The sequence below is a fragment of the Oryctolagus cuniculus genome, chromosome 3, assembly GCF_051225735.1.
Source record: "Oryctolagus cuniculus isolate XC-2025 breed Fujian yellow rabbit chromosome 3, ASM5122573v1, whole genome shotgun sequence".
In the NCBI taxonomy this organism is placed as follows: domain Eukaryota; kingdom Metazoa; phylum Chordata; class Mammalia; order Lagomorpha; family Leporidae; genus Oryctolagus; species Oryctolagus cuniculus.
The window spans coordinates 184,521,068-184,548,354 of NC_142869.1; the positions used below are offsets into that span (position 1 = coordinate 184,521,068).

At 54.4% G+C, this 27,287-nt stretch overlaps 1 protein-coding gene across 3 annotated transcripts; it reads left to right on the forward strand.

The window, feature by feature from the left end:
- The first annotated feature begins 231 nt into the window (after positions 1–231).
- Positions 232–12,815, forward strand: ZC3HAV1L (ZC3HAV1 like). 3 transcript variants are annotated; one of them, XM_070071442.2, is made up of 4 exons: positions 232–738; positions 1,192–1,327; positions 4,620–4,881; positions 12,082–12,815. In XM_070071442.2, the coding sequence occupies exons 1-4, from the start codon at positions 365–367 to the stop codon at positions 12,252–12,254; spliced, it is 945 nt and encodes a 314-aa protein (XP_069927543.2). In that variant the 5' UTR covers positions 232–364; the 3' UTR covers positions 12,255–12,815. The 3 variants fall into 3 exon arrangements, with proteins under 3 accessions (XP_069927543.2, XP_089185814.1, XP_069927544.2); XM_089329688.1 differs by lacking the exon at positions 12,082–12,815 and adding an exon at positions 11,308–11,444 and having other exon boundaries at positions 259–738; XM_070071443.2 differs by lacking the exon at positions 12,082–12,815 and adding an exon at positions 8,230–10,122 and having other exon boundaries at positions 269–738.
- The last annotated feature ends 14,472 nt before the right edge of the window (positions 12,816–27,287 follow it).

Sequence of the window (27,287 nt, forward strand, 5' to 3'; positions counted from 1 at the left end):
ATCCAGGCTGTGTGTTTCCCAGGTCAAGCGCATCCCCCGGGCTCAGCGCAGGGGGCCAGGGGCTGCCTCCTCAGAGCCCGCCCAGCCGGTCACTCCCGCCACTGCCCTCTCCCATCTTCCTTGCGGCCCTGTCCAGTACTAACGGACGGTCTCCTCCGCCCGCGTGTCTGCTGGGACCCCCGAGCCCTCGCAGGCACGGGCTCAGCTCCGTGGCACACAGCCGGCGCTCACCAACCGCGGGAACCCGCGCCCGGGCCTCCTTCAGCTGGCCGGGAGGTGGACGCCGAGCCGTGGACGCGACTGGGCGGAGTCTGGCCGGCCCCGGGGAGCGCGCGGCGCGCACCAGCCCGCGCGGCCGCCGGCCATGGCGGAGCCCACCGTGTGCTCGTTCCTCACCAAGGTGCTGTGCGCCCACGGCGGCCGCATGTTCCTGCGGGACCTGCGCGGCCACGTGGACCTGTCGGAGGAGAAGCTGCGGGACGTGCTGCAGCGCGCCGGGCCCGACCGCTTCCTGCTGCAGGAGGTGGAGCTGGGCGACGGCCCCTGGGACGCCGAGGCCGAGGTGGCGGCCGGCGCGGCGGGCGCGGGCGGCGGCGGCGGCGCCTCGGCCTGCAGGGTGGTGGCCGTGTCCTCGGCGCGCCTGTGCGCCCGCTACCAGCGCGGCGAGTGCCAGGCCTGCGACCAGCTGCACTTCTGCCGCCGGCACATGCTGGGCAAGTGCCCCAACCGCGACTGCTGGTGAGGCGGCGGCGCGCGGGGCGCAGGCCGCGGCGGGGGCGCGGGGCTGAGGAGCCCTCCGGAGGGGCGAAGGCCAGCCCCGGCGAGGCCCCGCGGCCCAGGCTCCTCCCGCAGGGGGCCCCTGCCTCCCCTGCCCCGGAGCGCAGGGCGCCAGAGACTGTCGTTGGTGCCCGGCCACCCCGTTCCCCGGAAAGCGGCGTTGGAGGCCGCCCCGTGAGGCCCCGTCCAGGCGGGCAGGCCGTGGGGGGGCTTGCTTTTGAGGTTGGGGACTGTTTGGGCGGAGGCCCCCCAGGCGGGGCAGGTGGCTGGGGAGAGCCAGGGGCGCGGCTCGGCTCTGAGGATGGACACGGCCCCGCCCCACTCAGCTGGCCGTGCTGCTAGGCTGCGGAGCCCCTGGGTCCCTGGGAGTTGAGCGCCGCCCTGGCTTCTCAGCGGAGCTCCCTGCTCTCCTAGGTCCACCTGCACCCTTTCCCATGACATCCACACGCCTGTCAACATCCGGGTCCTGAAGCACCACGGGCTCTTCGGCCTGAATGAAGCCCAGCTCCGGATCCTGCTTTTGCAGAACGACCCCAGCCTGTCACCCGAGGTGAGTCACCAGGAGTCACCCTCGTGCTCCCATTCGCTACCAGTATTCCCGCACCCGCCTACTTTTTAACAATGATTGATTTATTTGAAAGGCAGAGTGACAGAGAGCGGGAGAGACAGAGAGAGGTCTTCCATCCGCTGGTTCACTCCCCAGATGGCCGCAGCGGCCGGAGCTGCGCCAATCCGAAGCCAGGAGCCAGGAGCTTCCTCCGGGTCTCCCACGCGGGTGCAGGGGCCCAAGGACCTGGGCCATCTTCCACTGCCTTCCCAGGCCACAGCAGGGAGCTGGATCGGAAGAGGAGCAGCCGGGACTAGATCCGGCGCCCATATGGGATGCTGGCGCTTCAGGCCAGGGCGTTAACCAGCTGTGCCGCAGCGCCGGCCCCCTGAGCTGCTTTATAAGAACTCTGAGGAGGGTGTACGGCAGGAAAACTGTGAATTCATTTCAGAAAACTGCGCGCTGCAGACAGGATGCTGTTTGGTTTCAAAGCAGATTGCTGCGGCCATTAGAATTTCTCGCATCCCGGTTCCATTTCTTTTTTTTTCTTTTTTTTGACAGGCAGAGTGGACAGTGAGAGAGAGAGACAGAGAGAAAGGTCTTCCTTTGCCGTTGGTTCACCCTCCAATGGCTGCCGCGGCCGGCGCACTGCGGCCGGCGCACCGCGCTGATCCGATGGCAGGAGCCAGGAGCCAGGTGCTTTTTCTGGTCTCCCATGGGGTGCAGGGCCCAAGCACCTGGGCCATCCTCCACTGCACTCCCTGGCCACAGCAGAGAGCTGGCCTGGAAGAGGGGCAACCAGGACAGAATCTGGCGCCCCAACCGGGACTAGAACCCGGTGTGCCGGCGCCGCTAGGCGGAGGATTAGCCTAGTGAGCCACAGCGCCGGCCTCCATTTCTTTATTTTAATCATTTGCAAGGCAGAGAGAGACACAGGAAGACTTTGTATCCACTGGCTCACCCCCGAAATGCCCACAGCAGCTGGGGGGGGGACCTGGAACCTGGAGCTCAGTCCAAGGCTCCACATGGGTGCCGGGGACCCCAGTACTGGAGCCATCACTGCTGCTCCCAGGGGGCATGAGCAGGGAGCTGGACAGGAAGTGGAGAGGCCCTGGGTCTAGCACTGGCGGGGACAGTAGACAGCCCTGTGACATGTGGTCTGCTGCTCCCAAGGGGCCATGAGCAGGGAGCTGGACAGGAAGTGGAGAGGCCCTGGGTCTAGCACTGGCGGGGACTGTGGACAGCCCTATGACATGTGGTCTGCTGCTCCAAATGCATGCCCCAATTTCCCACATTCAGAATGGGCTGATTGCATTCCTGCCATGTCATTGAACATGTCCCTCTGTCCTTTGAATTACCATAAACTGACAGATCTGGAAGTTTGATTTTGATCAAATCCAGGTTAGATTTTAAGTTTTTTTTTTTTTTTAATATATGTGGTACATTGATAGGGTGACTAGCCATCTTTATTTGCCTAGAAATGAGGGATTTCCTGGGAAATCTGACTTTTTTTTTTTTTTTTTTTTTAATTTGACAGAGTTAGACAGTGAGAGAGACAGAGAGAAAGGTCTTCCTTCCATTGGTTCACTCACTCCCCTAATGGCTGCTACAGCCAGTGCGCTGCGCCAATCTGAAGCCAGGAGCCAGATGCTTCCTCCTGGTCTCCCATGGGGTGCAGGGCCCAAGCACCTGGGCCATCCTCCACTACACTCCCAGGCCACAGCAGAGAGCTGGACAGGAAGGGGGCAACCAGGACGGAATCTGGTGCCTATATGGGATTCCGGTGCCACAAGCGGAGGATTAACCAGGTGCTCCACGGTGCGCCCCTCCCCCTTTTTAAAAGATTTTATTTATTTAAAAGGCAGAGTTACACAGAGAGAGGGAGATAGGGAGCAGTCTTCCATCTGCTACTTTGGTCCCCAAAATGCCTGTAATTTTCAGAGCTGGGCCAGACTGAAACAGGGTCAGTCCGGGTCTCCCACACGGGTGCAGGGGCCCAAGCACTGGGACCTTCTGCTGCTGCTTTCCCAGGCCACAGCAGGGAGCTGGATGGGATGTAGAGCAGCAGGGCCCTGGAACAGTGCCCGTGTGGGATACTGGCCTTGCAGGCAGTGGCTTTGCCCGCTGTGCCACAAAACCAGCCCCGAATTATTTATTGTCATCAACTTGAAAGACAGAGTCAGTCTGTCTCGCTCTCTCTCTTTTTCTCTTTATTTCTCTCTTTCTCTCTCTCTCTCTCTCTCACACACACACACACACATACATGCATGCAGAGAGAGAGAGAGAAATCTTGCATCCACTGGTTTACTCCCCAAATGTCTGGAGCCTGGAATTGCATCTGGGTCTCCCACATGAGTGGCAGGGTCCCAAGCACTTGGGCCATCCTCTGCTACTTCCCAGGATGTGTTGGGGAGAAGCTGGGTTGGAAGTGGAGCAGCTTAGACGGCAGCAGGCACCCTGATGTGGGGTACGCGTGTCCCGAGCGCAGCTCAGCCCAGCACCCCGCAGTGCCTGCCTCTGGCGCCTTGGCAGAGGTCCCCCCACCAGTGTGGTCTGGTCTGCCTGGGGGCACACCCAGTTTACACTAGTTGTCCCATGTCATTTTTTCTTTATTTTTTTAAAAGGCCTGCTTGCTTAACTGATTTCCAGACTCTGGTTTTCACTCTCCAGATGTCTGCAATAGCCAGGTCTGGCCCAAGCAGGAGCCAGGAGCTCCAACCTGGTCTCTGGAGCCCAGTCCCTGGGGCCATCTTCCGTTGCCTTCCCGGGCATATTAGTGGGGAGTGGCTTTGAAGCAGAGCTGGCAGTCCGATGGGGGGCGTCAGTGTTGCTGATGGAGGCTTGACCCGCTGGCACTCTGCGTCTTGGATCGTAATCCTGTGTCCCTGCGACCTGCTGGGGTTGGTTTCCCTGGAAGGAGGGCCTGAGTAGGGCTCAGGTTCACGTGGCTTGCTGAGGGAGGAAAACCCAGTGGAGGAGGAGGGGACGCATCATACCTCTAGGGAAAGTCTGGACTGGACTTTGTTCATGGAGAGCACACTGCTTGAGGGCGGGAGTCTGCTCCGTGCCCGGCACTCCCGGCCACGGGCTTTGGGGGAGGCCTAGGTCGGCTGGAGGGCCAGGGGAGACAGCTGGGAGTCATTAGCCACCAGCACTGAGAGCATGCTGGCTCTGTTGCGCCCAGTGCTGGTCCCAGATGCGCGCCATCTCCAGTTCAGCCGGGGAGGCTGTAGTGCATCGGCCTAGAGACAGAGGGAAGATCAGGCTCTCAAGCCTTGCCTCGGGTCTGTCCCAGGTCTGTCTGCTCTACAACAAGGGTGGCGACGCCCTCTATGGCTACTGCAACCTCAAGGACAAGTGCAACAAGTTCCACGTGTGCAAGTCCTTCGTCAGGGGCGAGTGCAGGCTGCTGTCCTGCAGGCGGTCCCATCAGCTCATTCACGCCACGTCCTTGAAGCTGCTGCAGGACCAGGGGCTGAGTGTTCCCAGCGCCGTCAACTTTCAGATCATCGCCGCCTACAAGCACATGAAGCTGCACCAGGTGCCTGGGAGGAAAGGTAGGCCTCTGGGGGGGGTCGGGTAGGCCTCTGGGGGTGGTCGGGTGGGCCTCTGGGGGTGGTCGGGTGGGCCTCTGGGGGGTGGTCGGGTAGGCCTCTGGGGGTGGTCGGGTGGGCCTCTGGGGGGGGTTCAGGTAGGCCTCTGGGGGGTGGTCGGGTGGGCCTCTGGGGGGTGGTCGGGTAGGCCTCTGGGGGTGGTCGGGTGGGCCTCTGGGAGGAAAGGTAGGCCTCTGGCGGGGGTCGGGTGGGCCTCGGGGGGGGTTCAGGTAGGCCTCTGGGGGGTGGACGGGTGGGCCTCTGGGGGGTGGTCGGGTAGGCCTCTGGGGGTGGTCGGGTGGGCCTCTGGGGGGGGTTCAGGTAGGCCTCTGGGGGGTGGTCGGGTGGGCCTCTGGGGGGTGGTCGGGTAGGCCTCTGGGGGTGGTCGGGTGGGCCTCTGGGAGGAAAGGTAGGCCTCTGGGGGGTGGTCGGGTGGGCCTCTGGGGGGTGGTCGGGTAGGCCTCTGGGGGGTGGTCGGGTGGGCCTCTGGGGGGGGTTCAGGTAGGCCTCTGGGGGGTGGTCGGGTGGGCCTCTGGGGAGTGGTCGGGTAGGCCTCTGGGGGTGGTCGGGTGGGCCTCTGGGAGGAAAGGTAGGCCTCTGGGGGGTGGTCGGGTGGGCCTCTGGGGGGTGGTCGGGTAGGCCTCTGGGGGTGGTTGGGTGGGCTTCTGGGAGGAAAGGTAGGCCTCTGGGGGGGGTCGGGTGGGCCTCTGGGGGGGGTTCAGGTAGGCCTCTGGGGGGTGGTCGGGTGGGCCTCTGGGGAGTGGTCGGGTAGGCCTCTGGGGGTGGTCGGGTGGGCCTCTGGGAGGAAAGGTAGGCCTCTGGGGGGTGGTCGGGTGGGCCTCTGGGGGGTGATCGGGTAGGCCTCTGGGGGGTGGTCGGGTGGGCCTCTGGGGGGGGTTCAGGTGGGCCTCTGGGGGGTGGTCGGGTGGGCCTCTGGGGGGTGGTCGGGTAGGCCTCTGGGGGTGGTCGGGTGGGCCTCTGGGAGGAAAGGTAGGCCTCTGGGGGGTGGTCGGGTGGGCCTCTGGGAGGTGGTCGGGTAGGGCTCTGGGGGGTGGTCGGGTAGGCCTCTGGGGGGTGATCGGGTAGGCCTCTGAGGGGTGGTCGGGTGGGCCTCTAGGGGTGGTTGGGTAGGGCTCTAGGGGGTGGTCGGGTAGGGCTCTGGGGGGTGGTCTGGTGGGCCTCTAGGGGGTGGTCGGGTGGGCCTCTGGGGGGTGATCGGGTGGGCCTCTGGGGGGTGGTCGGGTAGGCCTCTGGGGGTGGTCGGGTAGGGCTCTGGGGGGTGGTCGGGTAGGCCTCTGGGGTGGGGGTGGTGGAGCGCTGTCAGTCGCATGAACCTGTGAGGCTCTTCCGGGAAGCGAGACTGCGGAGCAAGGCCTCAGATGTTAACTGCAGCCCTGCTTCCGGGAAAGCTTAGGATGTCACATTTGAAGATGACAGAGCTGCGGTCCTGGCCAAGGGAAGGAAGGGGAGGGGTTGACTGTCAGCATTCCAGCCTTGCGTCTACCCCAGCATTTGAACAGTGTAGCTCCTTGGTAGGAGGGGGTCAGGAAGGAGAACAGTCTTTTTTTTTTTTTTTTCTTTAAAGATTTATTTGTTCATTTGAAAGGCAGCATTACAGAGAGAGAGGCAGAGGCAGAGACAGAGAGAGAGAAGTCTTCTCTCTGCTGGTTCACTCCCCGATGGTCACAGTGGTCAGGGCTGGGCCAGATGGAAGCCAGGAGCTTCATCTGGGTCTCCCATGTGGGCGCAGGGGCCCAAGCATTTGGGTCATCTCCTGCTGCCTTCTCAGGCATTAGTAGAGAGCTGGATTGGAAGTGGAGCAGCTGGGACTTGAACTGGTGCCCATATGGGATGCTGGCACTGCAGGCGGTGTCTTTACCCACTACACCACAGCGCCGACCTCAATAATTTAATTTTCATTCTTTAATTTTTAACCACATTACAGAAGAAAGCTGAAAAACAGAGGCTTGAAACAGCAATTGTGTATCATTCCACTCTACTGCACAGTAATCATTACTGTTTTATTCTAGGCCCTTCAATACTGTATTAGGCAAACTACTGATCCAGTTGTGGTCTGAGCATTATTAGCATCTTCAGTTTTCACTTTATGTAACATCATGAATAACTTCCCTAGTGCTGCAGGGGCTTTCTGCCATCGTTTTTTTTTTTTTTTTTTTTTAAGATTTATTTCATTTATTTGAAAGAGTTACACAGAGAGAGACAGAGAGAGAGAGAGGTCCTCCACCCGCTGGTTCACTCCCCAGATGGCTGCAATGGCCAGAGCTGCGCTGATCCGAAGCCAGGAGCCAAGAGCCAGGAGCCAGGAGCTTCTTCTGGGTCTCCCACATGGGTGCAGTGGCCCAAGGACTTGGGCCATCTTCTACTGCTTCCCCAGGCCATAGCAGAGAGCTGGATCAGAACTGGAGCAGCCAGGACTAGAACTGGCACCCATATGGGATGCCGGCACTGCAGGCCAGGGCTTTAACCCACTGTGCAACAGTGCCGACCCTCTGCATCTTTTCAGGCCTGCATGATGTGGTTTGGTGTCCCTTGAATGAAAATGCATGCAGATTACTTAAGCTGCCATGTTGGCTTGGAGCTGAAAATCAGTGGCAGGAGTAGGGCTTGGGATTGCTGTTGAGAAAGCAGCATTCCCATAGTCAGGGGTTGCAGACTTCGAGAATTTTCTGCCGTGACTGCCTAGTGGCAGGCTGTGTGGCTGTGAAGGGAGGGAGGCATCTGCACCTGGCGGTCTCACAGGCTGTCTTGGGAGCTGTGGACGGTGGCAGCGACCCTGAGCCTGTCGTCCGGCTTGCCAGTGAGCCTCCCCTAACTGTGCTTGCTGCTGCAGCGAAGGTGTCCATACCTTCAGGAGCCTTCGACTGGTTCCGGGACCCCCGCCCATCCCTCGAGGACACCCAAATTCGTATCATACAGTGGCATAGTGTTTGCATAAAACCCATGCTCATCCTCCCTTGGACGTTTAATCATGGCTACATGACTTACAGTGCCTAGCACAGTGAAAATGCTGTGACCGTACAGTGTAACGGATACAATGGGAGACGTTGTCGCGTCTTGTGTAAGGATTAGTGTCAGAGAACTTTTCTGTCCAGGACTTTCGACCTGCAGGTGGTTGAAGCCACAGATGGAAAACCTGTGGGCATGGAGGTCTGCCTGTGTATGTGTGATCCAGGAGACGTGGAGTCTACAGTCCAGGGTGTGGGAAGGCAAGGCTGGCTGGTGATGCTCCCCGCAGAAAGTAGATAACAGGGGTGCCAGGGGGAAAGCTCATCACTTCCTTCTTCTTTTTAGACAATGCAGCTTCTGCTACCGAGCGTCCACAGGGCCTCGAGCGACCAGGAGCGCCTGTGGCTGGCCGTGCGGACTCCAGGCCTTTGGGCTCTGCCTCTGCTCCCGCAGCCAGGAAGCCCTGCCCAGGCAGACCTGGAGATGTGGCTCGGAAGTAAGAAGTGGCTGGTCCAGCTCCAGCTCGGAGACCTGCAGGGGCTGCGACTGTCGGGCCTTAGTTTGTAACCTCCAATGTTTGTCAATGATGGCCTTCCCAATTCCTACCTCACGGTGTCTGAGAATTAAAGAGGAGAGAACATCAGAGCGGGATGGCTTGGCCCTGAGCGGGCAGCCAGGGGTAGAACAGTGCAGACAGGGGTCCAGGGTGAACCCTGAAGGCGCAGCTCCTGCCTGCAGCTCCTGGGCTGTCCCTGGGCTGGCTGGGTGGAGCTCGTTGAGGGGTGGGTTTCTGCTGATCTGCTTGGTGGTCCAGCTGGTGCTTTCATACAGTGATGATCAGAGTACGGACACTTTGTACACTTTTATACCTAGTTGTTTTGTACAGTGGTGATCAGAGTACAGACACTTTGTACACACACTTTTATACCTAGTTGTTTTGTACAATGGTGATCAGAGTATGGATACTTTGTACACACACTTTTATACCTAGTTGTTTTGTACAGTGGTGATCAGAGTACGGATACTTTATACACACTTTTATACCTAGTTGTTTCGTAAGCATATTACTGTATTTGTTCACATTTATCATGCACAATCACTTATTTGCACAGATACATAATATATCACAGTTTATTTAACTACCTCCCTTATTCTGGGGTATCTGAGTTCTTTGTAAAACATTTTTGAAAACTTTTAAAATCTGCACAGTATTGAATTTTTAAAGCTGTTCTTTGCTTAGCTTACAGGTGCTAAATGGTACTGTCTCGATTGGCGTTTCTCTACATACGTGTGAGTGCACTGTTGGCTGTGTGCTTTTTCATTTTACCCAAGGTCTTTTATTACTGGAGCCCTCTGCTGTGCCGGTGAGGGAGGCCTTCGTTTTTGTCAAAGGGTGTCAGCCGTTTGTGCACTTGGCACAGCCTGGTAGGCCCACTCCAGCCACTGGCACGGAGTGTGGAGATTTCTACCTCACCCCGCCTGTTCTCACCTCCTCTAACTCTGCCAGAGCCCACCGGCTGTAGTTAGAAGCTGTGTGGTCCATCTCTTCCCCTGAATTGTGTCCGTTCTTTCTGTGGGTCAGGACGGACCCTCAGAAATCAGTGCGCCTCACTCCTTGCAGCCCTCTCTGCCCCTGGGCTGTCTTCCTCACGGCTCCTGTAGAAGTCGTGTTCTTCAGGAGCTACTTTGCTGTTTGTCGTGATAATACCCCAAGTGTCGTCGGATAAAACGGTGCTTTTTCAAAGAATACCCTGAGAGGAATGCAGACATGTCCTTGTTAACTGAGATGTGGTGTTTTCTCCTCATGGACAGGAAGTCGTGCGATTTGTTTGAATCTCACTTTGTTGTCAACAGCAACATTGTCTCTGGAAACTCGTACATCTGCATATTTGGGAGCCTGATTTTTCCTGGTGCTCATTTTTAAAAAGATTTTTATGCTTAATTATTATTATTTACACTTTATTATTACACTAAGCATTTATTTTGTTATAAGCCATCTTAAATCCTTAACTGAAGTACAGTAGGTATAGATGCATGTCTTTCACATTATTGCCTTGTTTTTATATATATTATAATTATGCTTTTACATATGAATTATGCTCTTACATATAATTATGCTCTTCATACATATTGGCTCTCTGTAATCTTTGTTACACTATTTCACTTAGTTTTATGATATTCCATTTTAATTGTAGTTGTGTTGGCCTTCAGTCTATAAAGTTGTCTTCTGTAATCCTACCTATCCTTTTTTCATTTGCATCGATGACCCAACTGTTAAGAAAATCATCACTGTGTTATAGTTGGCGATAACCTGGTTTCTGTTTGCTAGTTTGTTTTAATTTGAGAGACAGAAAGAGACAGAGCTGGCATCTGCTCGCTCGCTGCCTGCAGTGGCGGGGGCTGGACCGACGCCCAAGGCAGGAACCCGGAGCTCAGTGCAGGTCCCATGGGGGTGTCGGGGACCTGACCACTTGGTGCACGTGAGCAGGGAGCTGGAGCCGGGCTCAGATCCAGGCCCTCTGGTCTGGGATGGGGACATGGTGCCCACCAGCCCAGACACTGTCCCCGGGGACATGGTGCCCACCAGCCCAGACACTGTCCCCGGGGACATGGTGCCCACCAGCACAGACACTGTCCCCGGGGACATGGTGCCCACCAGCCCAGACACTGTCCCCGGGGACATGGTGCCCACCAGCCCAGACACTGTCCCCGGGGACATGGTGCCCACCAGCCCAGACACTGTCCCCGGGGACATGGTGCCCACCAGCACAGACACTGTCCCGAGGGACATGGTGCCCACCAGCCCAGACACTGTCCCCGGGGACATGGTGCCCACCAGCCCAGACACTGTCCCCGGGGACATGGTGCCCACCAGCACAGACACTGTCCCGAGGGACATGGTGCCCACCAGCCCAGACACTGTCCCCGGGGACATGGTGCCCACCAGCCCAGACACTGTCCCCGGGGACATGGTGCCCACCAGCACAGACACTGTCCCCGGGGACATGGTGCCCACCAGCCCGGACACTGTCCCCGGGGACATGGTGCCCACCAGCCCGGACACTGTCCCTGGGGACATGGTGCCCACCAGCCCAGGCACTGTCCCCAGGGACATGGTGCCCACCAGCCCAGACACTGTCCCCAGAGGTGAGCTCTCTCCAGCATTTTCTAAGCTGGATTCCTGATTTGCCTCCAGCTTGTCTCTCCTGCTGTCTCCTTAGCTTTTGATGCCAGCACTGGCCGGGGCTTCGGCAGGTGACTCTGCTGTCCTGTGCCCGGCTTTTCCCTGTCGCCTGTGCAGCGCTGCTAACGCAGAGTGGGAGCTGTTCCCCTCGCAGAAGCTCTCGGATCCACACCTTCCTTTCCGCCGTCTGCACGCGGCCTTGGTTTGCAGCCTCTCACCTGTTGCGTTGTCTTTTGCAGGTGCCTAACTCCAGTTTCAGTTGTCTGTGGGAGGTAACCCCGTCGATGGTGGAGGCCCCATTTTTACAACCTTTAGTGCTGCAGGCTTTTGTGGGGCTCACTGATCCCACTGCCCTCTCCTGCCCTTCACCCGGCTGCCTGCCGGATCTTCTGAAAACCAACCTGATCCTGGCCGCTCTTGGTCTCTGCTGGGAGCCCACCCCTCTCCATCGTGTGGAGCTGAAGAGCCGCATGCCCCCGGGACCAGAAAGATGACTTAAATGGCTGCAGTGGACTGGGTGCGAGGAGGCGGGGAGGGAGAGATGCTGTGGGCAATGCAGCATGTCGAGGGTTCTGACGTGGGGTAGGGACGCAGTTGGTCATGGGTCTGGTTTTTCAGAAGACGTGAGGGGTCTGGATTTTTAAGAGGAATTTTCTGTTTTTTAGAATAGTGACTTGTGATTGACTTTCTACAGCGCACATCAGCGCCATGTGTCTTCACACACGCAATTTCTGGGGTGTGCGTTTTGTATTTATCTCTCTCTGTAAAAGTACCCCCTTTCTAGGTGCCATTCCTCCTCCTCCCTCTGCCGGCCTTGGAGCCTGGCGAGATTCGTCTCCAGCACACAGGTCACCGTCTGGCCCCGAGCGCGGCGGCTGCCGGCACTGGGCACTGGCCGCTGGCCGCTGGCTGCTGTGTTCTCTGTTCCCCTCTGCTGGTGGTAGTGAAAGCGTGTGAATCAGTGTGCATTGAGTTCCATTTTCCCCTCTTCTTGCCTCTTTTTTCACGTTCAGAACTCTCAGTGCCCATGCAGTGGGCCACAGAAGGGAAACATCTCTCAGCGCTTCGGGCTGCGCTGGCCACGTCCAGAACCAGCTTCTCCGGCCTGGGTTCCAGCTGCTCGCTGTCCCGTCGAGGAACCCGCCCTCTCTCCGTGATGCCGGGGTTCTCGGGTCTTCCCTTGTAATTCGTTCCCGTTTTCCTCTGGGCCTTAGAAGCCCTGACTATGAACTGACTTAATTCTTTCCCAAGGTCTCACTTGCGTGTTACTGGAATGGGATCTCTGTACAGTGCTGTGAATTTTTACGGTGTTTATCTTCTGGTGAGCTGTCTTTGTTCTGATAGCCTTAGGTGGCCTATTTGTTGTTTCTAAATCTAAAATCATAGCTGCAAAGATGTTTTTATTATGTATTTCTATTTCACTTTGTGTTAAATACAAACAAAATGTGACAAATATTTTTGATATTTCTTAATTAGATATGCAGTTAATTGTTAGTTTTAAACATATGCTCTCTTTTAGGATAAGAGAACATTGTATTCTTGTTGGAAGCTAAAAGCTAGATGGAAAAGAATGGGTATCTTGTCATATTTTTATCACCTAAGCCACCTATTACATCAGTGTTTTTCATAATATTAAAATATCTTTAAATTCTTGAGATAAACTTTAATAACAATATATATTCTTTTAGTGTATTTTTCCCTATTTGCCATATATCTGTATATTCATAAATAAAATTCATTTATATTATTGGTGTATGTAGTAAATTCATTTTTTTCATATATGGTCAAATATAAAATTCTGAGTATTGTTTGGTGGTTTAGTAAAGTGATTTTTAATATTTTTATTTTAAAAATACTGTGTCCTCTGTTATGAGGAATTTTTTCTAGAAGAATTTTTTTGGTAACATATGTATCATTGTAGAAATAACAGTACAGGCGGCCGGCGCCACGGCTCACTAGGCTAATCCTCCACCTAGCGGCGCCGGCACACCGGGTTCTAGTCCCGGTCGGGGCGCCGGATTCTGTCCCGGTTGCCCCTCTTCCAGGCCAGCTCTCTGCTGTGGCCAGGGAGTGCAGTAGAGGATGGCCCAAGTGCTTGGGCCCTGCACCCCATGGGAGACCAGGAGAAGCACCTGGCTCCTGCCATCGGATCAGCGCGGTGCACCGGCCGCAGCGCGCTGGCCGCAGTGGCCATTGGAGGGTGAACCAACGGCAAAAGGAAGACCTTTCTCTCTGTCTCTCTCTCTCTCACTGTCCACTCTGCCTGTCAAAAAATATATATATATATCAGTACAGGATGTATTAAGGAAGTAATAATCACCCTAGTACCATATATAAAGATAATCACTGCTTATTTTTTATTATTATTTTTATAGAGGGATTTTATTTAATAAATATACATTTCATAAGTATAACTTTTGGACTATAGCAGATCTTTCCCCCAAACCTGCCCTCCCACCCCCAAACCATCCCATCTCCTACTCCCATTCCCATCCTATTCTTCATTAAGATTCATTTTTAATTATCTTTATATACAGAAGATCAACTCTATACTAAGTAAAGATTTCAACAGTTTGCACCCACACAGACACACACAGTATAAAGTACTGTTTGAAGACTAGTGTTACCATTAATTCACATAGTACAACTCATTAAGAACAGAGCTCCTACATGGGGAGCAGGTGCACAGTGACTCCTGTTGTTGATTTAACAGTTGACACTCTTATTTATGACATCAGTGATCACCTGAGGCTCTTGTCATGAGCTGCCAAGGCTATGGAAGCCTCTAGAGTCCACAAACTCTGTCAGTATTAGGGCCATAAGCAAAGTGGAAGTTTTCTCCTCCCTTCAGAGAAAGGTACCTCCTTCTTTGATGGCCCCTTCTTTCCCCTGGGATCTCACTTGCAGAGATCTATAAAGATAATCACTGTTAATACTTTAGGATATTTTTAAGTCTTTTTCATGCTTATATTCTTTTTTTTAAGATTTATTTATTTATTTGAAGGAGTTACACAGTGAGAAAAGGAGAGGCAGAAAGAGAGAGGTCTTTGATCTCCTGGTTCACTCCCCAGTTGGCCACCATGGCCAGAGCTGTGCCAATCTGTGAAGCCAGGAGCCAGGAGCCAGGAGCCTCCTCTGGGTCTCCCATGCAGGTGCAGGAGCCCAAAGACTTGGGCCATCTTCTACTGCTTTCCCAGGCCATAGCAGAGAGCAGGATTGGAAGTGGAGCAGCTGGGTCTCGAACTGGTGCCCATATGGGTTGCCAGTACTGCAGGCGGCGGCTTAACCTGCTTTGCTACAGTGCCGGCCCCATGCTTATATTCTTCAATATGGGGAGTACCCTATACATACAGGTTCACATGCTGTTTTGGATTGATTATTCTGTAAGCGTTTTCCTACATAATTGAAATTTCTTCATAATCACACTTGTATTTCATGGTATATTATTTTTTGTTTATTATTTAATCATAATTGAATGTTTGTGACATTTTAGTACATAAACATTTGCATTTCTAATATTATGGCATATTTATACATGTGAATGAGTGTGAAAGAAGATGTTGTGATAAAGTGTTTCACAGGAGTCTCCAGGGTGTCTCTCCCAGGCCGTGTGCATCCACACCCGGGAGCAGCCGACTGTGCACCTGCAGGAGTCTCCAGGGTGTCTCTCCCAGGCCGTGTGCATCCACACCCGGCGAGCAGCCGACTGTGCTCCTCCAGGTGTGTCTAGGGTGTCTCTCCCAGGCCGTGTGCATCCACACCCGGGGAGCAGCCGACTGTGCACCTGCAGGTGTGTCCAGGGTGTCTCTCCCAGGCCGTGTGCATCCACACCCGGGGAGCAGCCGACTGTGTGCACCTGCAGGTGTGTCCAGGGTGTCTCTCCCAGGCCGTGTGCATCCGCACCCGGGGAGCAGCCGACTGTGCACCTGCAGGTGTGTCCAGGGTGTCTCTCCCAGGCCGTGTGCATCCGCACCCGGGGAGCAGCCGACTGTGCTCCTGCATGTGGGGAGCAGCTCGGACTAGACTAAGTTACTGGAATTAAGACTTATTCTATGCACCTGCTCTCCCACAATATGGCGCTGGGAGAGAAGAAAACAGCTTCTACACAGCTGCCTCCAGTTCAACCAATAAACTGTAGGACTTGCTCCTGATTGGAGGAGAGCAGCGTACTCGGCGTGTGGGCAGCCGAGTTGGGATTGGCAGAGGAGGACTATAAAGGAGGAGAGAGACGGCATGCACCAGGAACATCTAAGGGGAACATCTAAGGGGAACATCTAAGGGGAACACCTGTGCAGCCCCCGAGAGAGCCGGCCGGCGGTGTGCCGCTCCCCTGCGGAAGTGGGGAATGTGGCAGGGGGAACCGCCCTTCCACGGAGGTGGAAGGGACAGTAGCCAACCCGGGAAGAACCAGCAGCAAACCCGGGAAGGGCCAAGCAGACCAAAGAACAGCGCAGGGTCCTGTGTCGTTCCTCCACGAAGAGGGGGAGCGACACTGCAGGTGTGTCCAGGGTATCTCTCCCAGGCCGTGTGCATCCACACCCGGGAAGCAGCCGACTGTGCTCCTGCAGGTGTGTCCAGGGTGTCTCTCCCAGGCCGTGTGCACCCGCACCCGGGGAGCAGCCGACTGTGCACCTGCAGGTGTGTCCAGGGTGTCTCTCCCAGGCCGTGTGCATCCACACCCGGGGAGCAGCCGACTGTGCACCTGCAGGTGTGTCCAGGGTGTCTCTCCCAGGCCGTGTGCATCCACACCCGGGGAGCAGCCGACTGTGTGCACCTGCAGGTGTGTCCAGGGTGTCTCTCCCAGGCCGTGTGCATCCACACCCGGGGAGCAGCCGACTGTGCCCCTGCCTGGCTCGCGCTGTGGAGCACGTTCTGACCAGAGGCACACAATGCATGTTGTGTCCTGAGAGCTTCCTCTGGAAAGATACTTAGGGAGACACTCGTGTTCATTTTAACTGACTTACCTGTCCAAGACTGTCTTATTCCGCTGTGACGTCATGATTCAGTCACGAGCACTTTCTGATATCTGATCTTCACTGAGGTTTCTGCTTCGCCTTACACTTACACTGGTCTGTGTTCTGTGACCTCATGAGGTTACAGTCTGTTCATGATGCCATGTAGGTGCTCGCTCTCAGAAGTTCTCCCAGATACGACTCTGAACTCTTGGCGAAGAGATGCTGCCCCTGCCGTAGGCAGCAGACTCCACTTAGTGAGGTATCTTAAACCCGAGCTGACTTTACTGAAGTATCCATGAACCTGAGCTGACTTTACTGAAGTATCCATGAACCTGAGCTGATTCTATTGAAGTATCTATGAACCCGAGTTGACTCTACTGAAGTATCTATGAACCTGAGCTGACTCTATTGAAGTATCTATGAACCCGAGCTGACCCTGCTGAAGTATCTATGAACCCGAGTTGACTCTACAGAAGTATCTATGAACCTGAGCTGACTCTACTGAAGTATCTATGAACCCGAGTTGACTCTATTGAAGTATCTATGAACCTGAGCTGACTCTGCTGAAGTATCTATGAACCCGAGTTGACTCTATTGAAGTATCTATGAACCTGAGCTGACTCTGCTGAAGTATCTATGAACCCGAGTTGACTCTATTGAAGTATCTATGAACCCGAGTTGACTCTACTGAAGTATCTATGAACCTGAGCTGACTCTGTTGAAGTATCTATGAACCCGAGTTGACTCTACTGAAGTATCTATGAACCTGAGCTGACTCTACTGAAGTATCTGTGAATCCAGTTGACTCTACTGAAGTATCTATGAACCCGAGTTGACTCTATTGAAGTATCTATGAACCCGACTGACTCTGTTGAAGTATCTAAGAACCCGAGATGACTCTACTGAAGTATCTATGAACCCGAGTTGACTCTGTTGAAGTATCTATGAACCCGAGTTGACTCTACTGAAGTATCTATGAACCTGAGTTGACTCTACTGAAGTATCTATGAACCCGAGTTGACTTACTGAAGTATCTATGAACCTGAGCTGACTCTGTTGAAGTATCTATGAACCCGAGCTGACTCTACTGAAGTATCTTTGAACCCGAGCTGACTCTGTTGAAGTATCTATGAACCCGAGCTGACTCTGCTGAAGTATCTATGAACCCGAGCTGACTCTACTGAAGTATCTATGAACCCGAGTTGACTCTATTGAAGTATCTATGAACCTGAGCTGACTCTACTGAAGTATCTATGAACCCGAGCTGACTCTGTTGAAGTATCTATGAACCCGAGCTGACTCTGTTGAAGTATCTATGAACCCGAGCTGACTCTACTGAAGTATCTGTGAACCTGAGCTGACTCTGTTGAAGTATCTATGAACCCGAGTTGACTCTACTGAAGTATCTATGAACCTGAGCTGACTCTACTGAAGTATCTATGAATCCGAGCTGACTCTACTGAAGTATCTATGAACCCGAGTTGACTCTGTTGAAGTATCTATGAACCCGAGCTGACTCTACTGAAGTATCTATGAACCCGAGTTGACTCTGTTGAAGTATCTATGAACCCGAGTTGACTCTACTGAAGTATCTATGAACCTGAGCTGACTCTACTGAAGTATCTGTGAACCCGAGTTGACTTACTGAAGTATCTATGAACCCGAGCTGTCTCTGTTGAAGTATCTATGAACCCAAGTTAACTCTATTGAAGTATCTATAAACCCGAGCTGACTCTGTTGAAGTATCTATGAACCCGAGTTGACTCTATTGAAGTATCTATGAACCCGAGCTGACTCTGTTAAAGTATCTATGAACCTGAGCTGACTCTACTGAAGTATCTATGACCCCGAGCTGACTCTATTGAAGTATCTATGAACCCGAGTTGACTCTATTGAAGTATCTATGAAACTGAGTTGACTCTACTGAAGTATCTATGAACCCGAGTTGACTCTACTGAAGTATCTATGAACCTGAGCTGACTCTGTTGTAGTATCTATGAACCCGAGTTGACTCTACTGAAGTATCTATGAACCCGAGCTGACTCTGTTGAAGTATCTATGAACCCGAGCTGACTCTGTTGAAGTATCTATGAACCCGAGCTGACTCTGTTGAAGTATCTATGAACCCGAGCTGACTCTGTTGAAGTATCTATGAACCCGAGCTGACTCTGTTGAAGTATCTATGAACCCGAGCTGACTCTACTGTAGTATCTATGAACCTGAGTTGACTCTACTGAAGTATCTATGAACCTGAGCTGACTCTACTGAAGTATCTGTGAACACAAGTTGACTCTACTGAAGTATCTATGAACCCGAGTTGACTCTGCTGAAGTATCTCTGAACCCAAGCTGACTCTACTGTAGTATCTATGAACCTGAGTTGACTCTACTGAAGTATCTATGAACCTGAGTTGACTCTACTGAAGTATCTATGAACCCGAGTTGACTCTGCTGAAGTATCTCTGAACCCGAGCTGACTCTACTGTAGTATCTATGAACCTGAGTTGACTCTACTGAAGTATCTATGAACCTGAGCTGACTCTACTGAAGTATCTATGAACCTGAGTTGACTCTACTGAAGTATCTCTGAACCCGAGCTGACTCTACTGAAGTATCTCTGAACCCGAGCTGACTCTACTGAAGTATCTATGACCCCGAGTTGACTCTATCTCCCTCAAGGCGAGCGTGGAAGACTTGGAAAGTCTCAGACAAAGCTTTGGCTCGTCGTCTTCTGCAGGGCCTTATAATCAACCCCGAGGATGCGGCAGGGGCTGTCAACAGCAGTGGTGCTGACTGTCCCTCGCGTGGCCGCCTCTGTCCGTACATTCATGTTGTGCCCTCTGGCCCTTCCAGCGCTGGGTCTCTCAACATTTGAGTCTTGCTTTCTGGAGTGGTGTCTGGCTTGGTTTCTTCTTGCTTTCCCATTTCTAGCCTTAACCCCGTGCCTTCATTCCAGCCCCGTGTCTCACACCTAGCCTTCATCACTGCCCTGTCGGGTGAGACTGCAGTGGATTAGACACTGCCAAGCAGTTGTCTGCCTGGGCGCCCCTCCTCCAAGTGAGCTGGCTGATTGGCTGCAGCACTGGGAAAGGGGCGTGGCCATAGGAGGGTGCTGGGCTTCAGGGGCAGGTGCTGTGTTCACTGAGGCATGGAGGCAGGGTCGCCATCACAGCTTCTCTGACAGAGTAGCCTGGTACCCATGGAGTGTCCAGTTCAGAGGCCTGGGAGCTCAGCCACAGTGCAGAGATGGTCATCGAGACAGTAGAGGCCTCACAGCTACAGCGTAACTTCCGGCGTCGATTCCCAGGTCTCGCTTGCGTTCCTCGTGGTCAGTTCAGCGTTTCCGTGTCATTTTCATCTGGGTCCCACAGGGACGGAGCAGCTTCCATCTGGACCAGGGCCAGCATGCTGGCAGCGGGAGGTCACAGGTTGACTTTTAAAACTTGCACTCCTCAGGATGGCCCAAGTCCTTGGGCCCTGCACCCGCATGGGAGACCAGAAAGAAGCACCTGGCTCCTGGCTTCGGACCGGCGCAGCACCGGCCATAGCAGCCATTTGGCGAGTAAACCAGCATAAGGAAGACCTTTCTCTCTGTCTCTCTCTCTCACTGTCTGTAACTCTACCTGTCAAATCAAAACAAATCAAAACAAAACAAAACTTGCACTCCTCTTGCACTGCAGGTCACCTGGCCTAGCCTCGTGTTAGAGCAGGGTGCTGTCCCTCAGGAGGGAGCTGTGACTGCGTTTTATCCTGAAGCTCACTGGAATTGAGATGCTGGGAGGTGGGGCCGGGGGGCCTTGGAGAGGAGCCTCCCCGCGGCGTGGATTGACCCCGACTTGTAACTGGTGGGTCCACTTGAGAGGGGCTCTGCCACAAAGGCCAGCTTGCCCAGGCCCCACTGTCCCTTCTCTCACCGTGTGACGAGCTGTGTTCTCGGGAACACTAGCATGGAGGCGTGTGGCCCCTTGACCTTGGACCAGAACCAAGAGCCAAAACAACCTCTTTTTAAAAAAAAAAAATTATTTATTTACTTGAGAGGCAGAGCTACAGAGAGACAGAGGCACAGAGACAGGTCTTCCACCCGCTGGTTCACTCCCCAACGGCCGGAGCTGAGCTGATCTGAAGCCAGGAGCCAGGAGCCAGGAGCTTCTTCTGGGTGTCCCACATGGGTGCAGGGGCCCAAGGACTTGGGCCATCCTCCATCGCTTTCCCAGGCTACAGCAGAGAGCTGGATCGGAAGCGGAGCAGCCGGGACTAGAACCGGTGCCCTCAAAGGATGCAGACACTGCACCTGGCGGCTTTATTTGCTACGCCACAGCGCTTGCCTCACAATCTCTTTTCTTTGTAAGTTACCTAGTTGGTGGAGTTGTGTTATCATCAACAGGAACTGGGCTGAGACAGGTGTCCGCCACAGGAGGGAGCTCAGGTGGCGGCCTTTCTCGTGTTGCTTTGGGAAGGTGCTGCAGCATTTCTGACCTTGGTGTATGCTCATTGCGTCCACCACGGTGTAGCAACACTGCCGATCGTGTTGACAGTGGAGCTGCCCGTATCCTGCAGAGCTCTGGTTTCTGGCTGGAGGGGTCCGGGCCAGCCCCGAGTGCCCAGTTCACGAGGCCTGGGTGAGGGGCAGAGCGCGAGACCAAGCATCGCTGTATCCTGAGCACACGGAGGCTCTTGGGGCCGGCCCTGGGACCGTGTGGGCGCGGCTGGAGGCTCCATGCGGCCTCGTTTCATCCTGGAAGCTTCCTGGGAAGACAGAGAAGAGGCAGGTGACTGGGGCAAGAATCTGTTGTCTCTGAGTGAATTGGCAACACCGGGGAGGGAGAGAGCGTGTGCGAGCCCAAGAGGAAAAGTTCACGAAACGTTTTCATTGTACACAGAAATCAAAAGGATGTTCTTTCGGCTTTGATGGAAACATTCAAGGGTACCTGGGGGAATGTGCTGGATGACCTTAAGGGTAACCAAAAACAGGACGCCACTGCCCGGCTCCTTCTAGGAAACGCGGTGAGAGCAAATGCGGCGAGTCTGTAAAACACGGAGGTACAATGCGAGCAAGCGGACTCGAAGCCGCCCAGGCCTCCGAGACTAGGCACAGCGAGGGTGGGGCCTCCTGCTGGTCCGGCTGACCTCACCTTGGCCCCCAGGGGCTGCCAGGCAGTGCCGTGGGACACCTTTGTAGATATTAGTTTTGGCCTGGGAGAGCTTTTGATCAGCTAGGGGGTCTGCTCAGAAGGGCCTAGGGGACAAAATGCCCTCTGGCTTCCTGTCTGGTGTGGTGGTCTCCCCTTCCCCCAAGACCCAGGCCATCACCCAGGTGTGGTGGTCTTCCCTCCCCCACTGCCATCACCCAGGTGTGGTGGTCTTCCCAGGGAGTCCACACAGAGACCCCCTGACACCCAGGGAGTCCACACACATAGAGACCCCACTGACACCCAGGGAGTCCACAGGGAGACCCCACTGACACCTAGGGAGTACACACACACGGAGACCCCACTGACACCCAGGGAGTCCACACACACAGGGAGACCCCACTGACACCCAGGGAGTACACACACACGGAGACCCCACTGACACCTAGGGAGTCCACACACACGGAGACCCCACTGACACCCAGCGAGTCCACAGGGAGACCCCACTGACACCCAGGGAGTCCACAGGGAGACCCACTGACACCCAGGGAGTCCACACACACGGAGACCCCACTGACACCCAGGGAGTCCACACACACGGAGACCCCACTGACACCCAGGGAGTCCACACACACGGAGACCCCACTGACACCCAGGGAGTCCACAGGGAGACCCACTGACACCCGGGAAGGAGGTGCTGGTTCCACCACAGCCCATGGCACTGATGCTGGGTCCCGAGAGCTGAGCCTCCGCCCAGCACTCAAATGCAGCCTGTGCTGTCTTGGTTCTCTGGGGTCCCAGCTTCTGAGTCAGAGAGAGGCAGGATCTGGCGTGTGTGTATGGCCCAGCTGCAGGGGATGCTGGGGAAGTAGCTGGAATTCCCAGCTGTGTGCGCGAGACAGGTTCCACCGGCAGGAGGTGAACTTGCGCAGCACCTGATGAGGATTCAGAGTGACTAATGCCTGCTGCGCGCCATCACTGTGCATCCTAACAGCGCTATTTCCCCCTTCTTCGGTCCCGTTCCTGGATATCTGTGTGCACCAGCCGCTGCCACGCGGTGTTTGTTTATTTACATTGAAAGTCAGCGTTACAGAGAGAGAGAGAGAGAGAGAGAGAGAGAGAGAGAGAGAGAGAGAGAGGGAGGGAGAGGGATCTTCCATGCTCTGGTTCACTCCCCAAATGGTTGTGATGGCTGGGACTGCACCAGGCTGAAGCCAGGAGCCTGGAGCTTCCTTCCATTCTCCCGTGTGGGTGGTCAGCGTCCAGACTCAGACCGTCTTCTGCTGCATTTCCCAGGTCATCAGCAGGGAGCTGGGTTGGCGGTGGAGCAGCTGGGACAGCCATCTGGGATGCCAGCGTCACAGGCAGTGGCTTCCCCCGCTGCGCCCCAGCGCCGCCCCTGCCACTCTGTGACTGAGGTCTGCATTTCCCTGGGCTCTCTAGCCCCTCACTGTCCGCCTGGCCCTGCTCGCCATTCCCGGGAGTCGGGACCACCCATGGCTGTCGAGGTGAACAGGTGCTACTCCCTCTTCCCCACCTTCCCACGTGGGAACGCTGAGTAGCAAGACCCAGCACCTCGGCCGCGGCCCCTCCCATCAGCGTGGATGGAGGCTGCCACTCCAGCTCCGTGGGCCGTACTAAGTAGGCCAGCCCTTAAGAAGAAAGGGATCCGTCCCAGGGGTTCGGCCCCGAGCGTCCCACACATGTGGCTGGGAGGTGAAGGGAGCCCTCGGTTCACAGTCAACTGCCGCTGCTGTGTCTGGGAAGAGGCGCCAGGTCACTTCCGTTGTTGAGCTGTGACATCTGCGTCTTTCACAGACGAAAGGCTTCCATCCTCTGCCAGCGCTTCGCCGGGGAGGGCGGGAGGCGTTCATGTATTAGTGGCTGGTGCTTTCCCATGTGTCAGGCGGGCGCTTGTCCAGACTCCCAGTCCTCTCCCCAGCACCTGGACCAAACAGTGACCACAAGTTATTGCCGGTTTGCAGAAATGGTCACTTTTAAAGATTTATTCGTTTATGTGAAAGGCAGCGTCATAGGGAGAGAGCAAGCTTCTACAACTTTTGGTTCGCTCTGCAAATGGCCGCAACAGCCAGGACTGGGCTAGGCTGAACCAGGAGCCAGGAACTCCATCTGGGTCTCCCACACGGGTGGCAGGGGCCAAATACTTGAGCCACTCTCCGTTTCCCGCCGTCTGCCCGGGCACGTGTGCAGAAAGCCGGACGGAAAGTGGGCCAGCCAGGACTCAGCCGCACTCGGATGGGGACGGCCGCTCCACCCGCTGCCCCACAGCAGCGGCCCCTGCAATGTTCTGTGTGCCCGTTCACCGGGACTCGTGGGGATACATCTTAGTGTATCCTGAACGTGCTGATGTTTGTTTTCTCTGCCCCGTGGCCTCTTTGTCAAGCAGCTGTTGACCCATAAACAAATGCATCAGTGCATTAAAGGGCTTCGTCCCTGGTAGGACCATGTCATGAGTTTTTGTGCAGTTTGAGTAGTCAAAACCTTAATTGCTTATTTTGAAATTTAGGAGTATACAAGTGTGCTTCAAAAGTTCCAGGACAATGCGTATTATGAAAAATTATGTGTGGGCGTCAACATTTTTTGCACCAAAATAAACCTTTCAATTCCACTTTTTCATGAACTTTATTTATTTTTCATTTTCTTTGAAAGGCAGAGAGAAACAGAGACAGATGGAGAAAAATCTTCCATCTGCTGGTTTACTCCCCCAGACGCCTGCACTAGCCAGCCTGACTCAGGCGGAAGCCACGCTCCTGCGTGGGTGGCAGGAAGCCAGGTACTCGTGCCACCATCGCTGGCCGTGCATCATCAGAAAGCTTGACTGGAAGCAGGGGGCTGGCACTCAAACCAGGCGTCCGATACGGGCGGGAGAGGCGGGCGACGACTCAGGTGCCTCCCTCCATCCGCGGGCCTTTTGGAAGCACCCTTTGGATTATCTTTTTTTTAATGTTTATTTTATTTTTGGAGAGTCAGAGACACAGAGAGAGTTCCCGTCTGCTGGTCCACCTCCCACCCCCCACCCACCATACCTGTAACAACCAGGTCTGGGCCAGGCTGAAGCCTGGCACTCCATGCAGCTCTCCCAGTGAGTGGCAGGGACCCGCCCAGGCCTTGCAGCACTCACTGCACTCCCAAGCGGGGACTTAACTGCGTGCCAAATGCCCAAGCCTGTGTGTTTTTTGACATAAGATATTTCAGGATTATTGCAGACTTTCCCTGCTCAAGCCCTAGAATGAACCGTTTGTTAAAAACCACTACCACCTCCACCCTCTTTCCCTTCAGCAGAGAATGGTGTTCGGCGACCCTGGAGCGCCCCGCCCTGAACCTGGCCTCCTCGTCTGGTCACGTGCGCCCTGGGAGGCCGCAGCGATGCTTCAAACACTTGGTCCCTGCCACCCACCTGGGAGAGCTGACTGCGGCTCTGACTCCTGGCTTTGTCCTGGCCCAGCCCTGGCTGTTGTATTTAGAGGATGAACAAGCAGGCAGGAGATCTCTGTGTCTGTCTGTCTGTCTGTTTCAAATTAGTTAATTAAAAATCAAGATCTGGCCAGCGCCGCGGCCCAATAGGCTAATCCTCCGCCTTGCGGTGCCGGCACACCGGGTTCTAGTCCCGGTTGGGGCGCCGGATTCTGTCCCGGTTGCTCCTCTTCCAGGCCAGCTCTCTGCTGTGGCCAGGGAGTACAGTAGAGGATGGCCCAGGTCCTTGGGCCCTGCACCCCATGGGAGACCAGGAGAAGCACCTGACTCCTGCCTTCGGATCAGCGCCACCGGTGTGCCGTCCACAGCGCGCCTGCTGCGGCGGCCATTGGAGGGTGAACCAACGGCAAAGGAAGACCTTTCTCTCTGTCTCTCTCTCTCTCCCTGTCCACTCTGCCTGTTAAAAAAAAAAATCAAGATCTGCATCCAGGCAAGGTGTGCCCACAGCAGCTGTGGGAAAGGGGCGCTGATTCTAGTCCCTCTTAGCTGAGGGGCGTGGGTCCACACACACACACACACACACACACACAAGTCAACATGCACTCTCTCTCTCTAGCTGTGTGTGTAGACAAAGCCGTCTCCAGATCTAATGGAACCCCACAGGCCGCCTTCTCCCGTTCCTCCTTTCCATATCTGTAAACCCCTCCTTCAACAATGAGGACACTGGCTCCCATCGTCCACCAGGGATTTAATTAACTGTTCAAGCCCAGAATGTATAGAATTGTTTCAGAATTGCTAACTCTGAAAGCCTACTAACTAGAACTAAATATTGTTTAGAGGTCATTTTGTCTGTAAGCTGGGGTCATAGGTTCCAAATTTCACGTTCAAAATCTGGTAGGATTTGGGTTAGTTTCACCACTGTCACTTTGTTTTTGTTTGTTCTTTAAAATATTTTATGTACTTATTGGAAAGGCAGAGTGACAGAGAGGAGGCACAAAGAGACATCTTCCACCTGCTGGTTTTCTCCCCAAATGGCCACAACAGCCAGGGCAGGGCCAGGCTGAAGCCTGGAGCCCGGAACCACAGCCAGGTCTCCCGGGTGAGTGGCAGGGGCCCAAGCCTTGGGCCATCCTCTGCTGCCTTCCCAGGCGCACTGGAGGAAGCTGGGTGGGTGGAATAGTCAGGCCTCAAGTGAGCAGTCGGCTAAGGGGCACAGGTGCTGTGAGTGGTGCTGGCCCGCCCCAGCGCACCACGGCTCTGCCACCGTCACTCCGGTCGCCTCGTCACTAACTTGAATGATAGCTCAGCTCAGTCGCCTCTGTTCTTTTCAGTGTTACCGTCCTCGCCGTCCTCGTTGATTTGCTTTTTTCTTTCTGTCATAGATGAACATTAGGGTGGTCCAAAAGTGAAGACTACACAAAGAGATAGATTCGGCAAAAATTGTTGCCTGCCATCTCTCATTCTCTGTATTCTTTTTTTAAAAGATTTATTTATTTTATTTGAAAGTCAGAGTTACACAGAGAGAGAAGGAGAGGCAGAGAGAGAGAGAGAGAGAGAGAGAGGTCTTCCATCCCTTGGTTCACTCCCCAGATGGCCACAACTGCTGGAGCTGCGCCGATCCGAAGCCAGGAGCCAGGAGCTTCTTCCGGGTCTCCCACTTGGGTGCAGGGGCCCAGGGACTTGGGTCATCTTCTACTGCTATCCTTTTTTTAAAGATTTATTCTCTCATCTCGGTGTCATCTGGCTTCCATGGGGCTGTTTGGAGTCCCTTATCATGCAAGAGGGAAAGCAGATTAGAATGAAAAGCATTTCAACGTGTTTGCAACTGCTATGAAGACTCAGAAAATATTTAATTGTTTTATGCGTGATGAAAGTCTAAAGCCATATAATCAGATCTACCGAGTAGCCAATCAGCAATGCTGAATGTTAATGAAATCGGAATTCGAGACTGAGTAAGAGGATTACAATGCAGACGCTGCTTGAAGCGTGGCTGCGTCCCGGTGAGTCTGCCGTGAGCTGAAAGACTGCTACGTTGAAAACGCAGTGAGTGATTAAGTAAAGTTGAAGACCATCTGTATATTTGGGGCAGGTGATTCAACCATGCCCTAACGTAAATTTTACAAGGGTAAGCCTGCAGTCCTACTTGACCTTAAGTTATGGAACACGAGGTTGCAATGGTCCAGAAAAATTTAAATCCCTGAACATCAAAAGCAAAATGAAGCAAACGAGCCTGTGAAGTGGGTGTCTTGCTTCCTTTTTGTTTTGAAGATTTCATTGATTTATTTGAGAGGCAGAGTTACAGAGAGAGAGGGAGAGACAGAGATCGACTTTCCATCTGCTGGTTCACTCTCCAAATGGCTGCAACAGCTGGAGCTGGGCCAGGCTGAAGCCAGGAGCCAGGGGTTTCCTCTGGGACTCCCATGTGGGTTCAGGGGCCCAAGCCCTTGGGCCACCTTCCACTGGGTTCCCAGGTGATAAGCAGAGAGCTGGATTGAATGAGGAGCAGTGGGGACAGGAACCAGCTCCCATATGGGATGCCTGCACAGCAGGTGGAGGCTTAGCCTACTATGCTACAGCACCACCCCCCATCTATTTTAAGATTTTATTTATTTGAGAGGTAGAGTTAGAGAGAGAGGGAGAGACAGAGAGAAGTCCTGTTTTCAAAGAAACACGCCACCACTTCCTCTGAGCTCCACTCCAG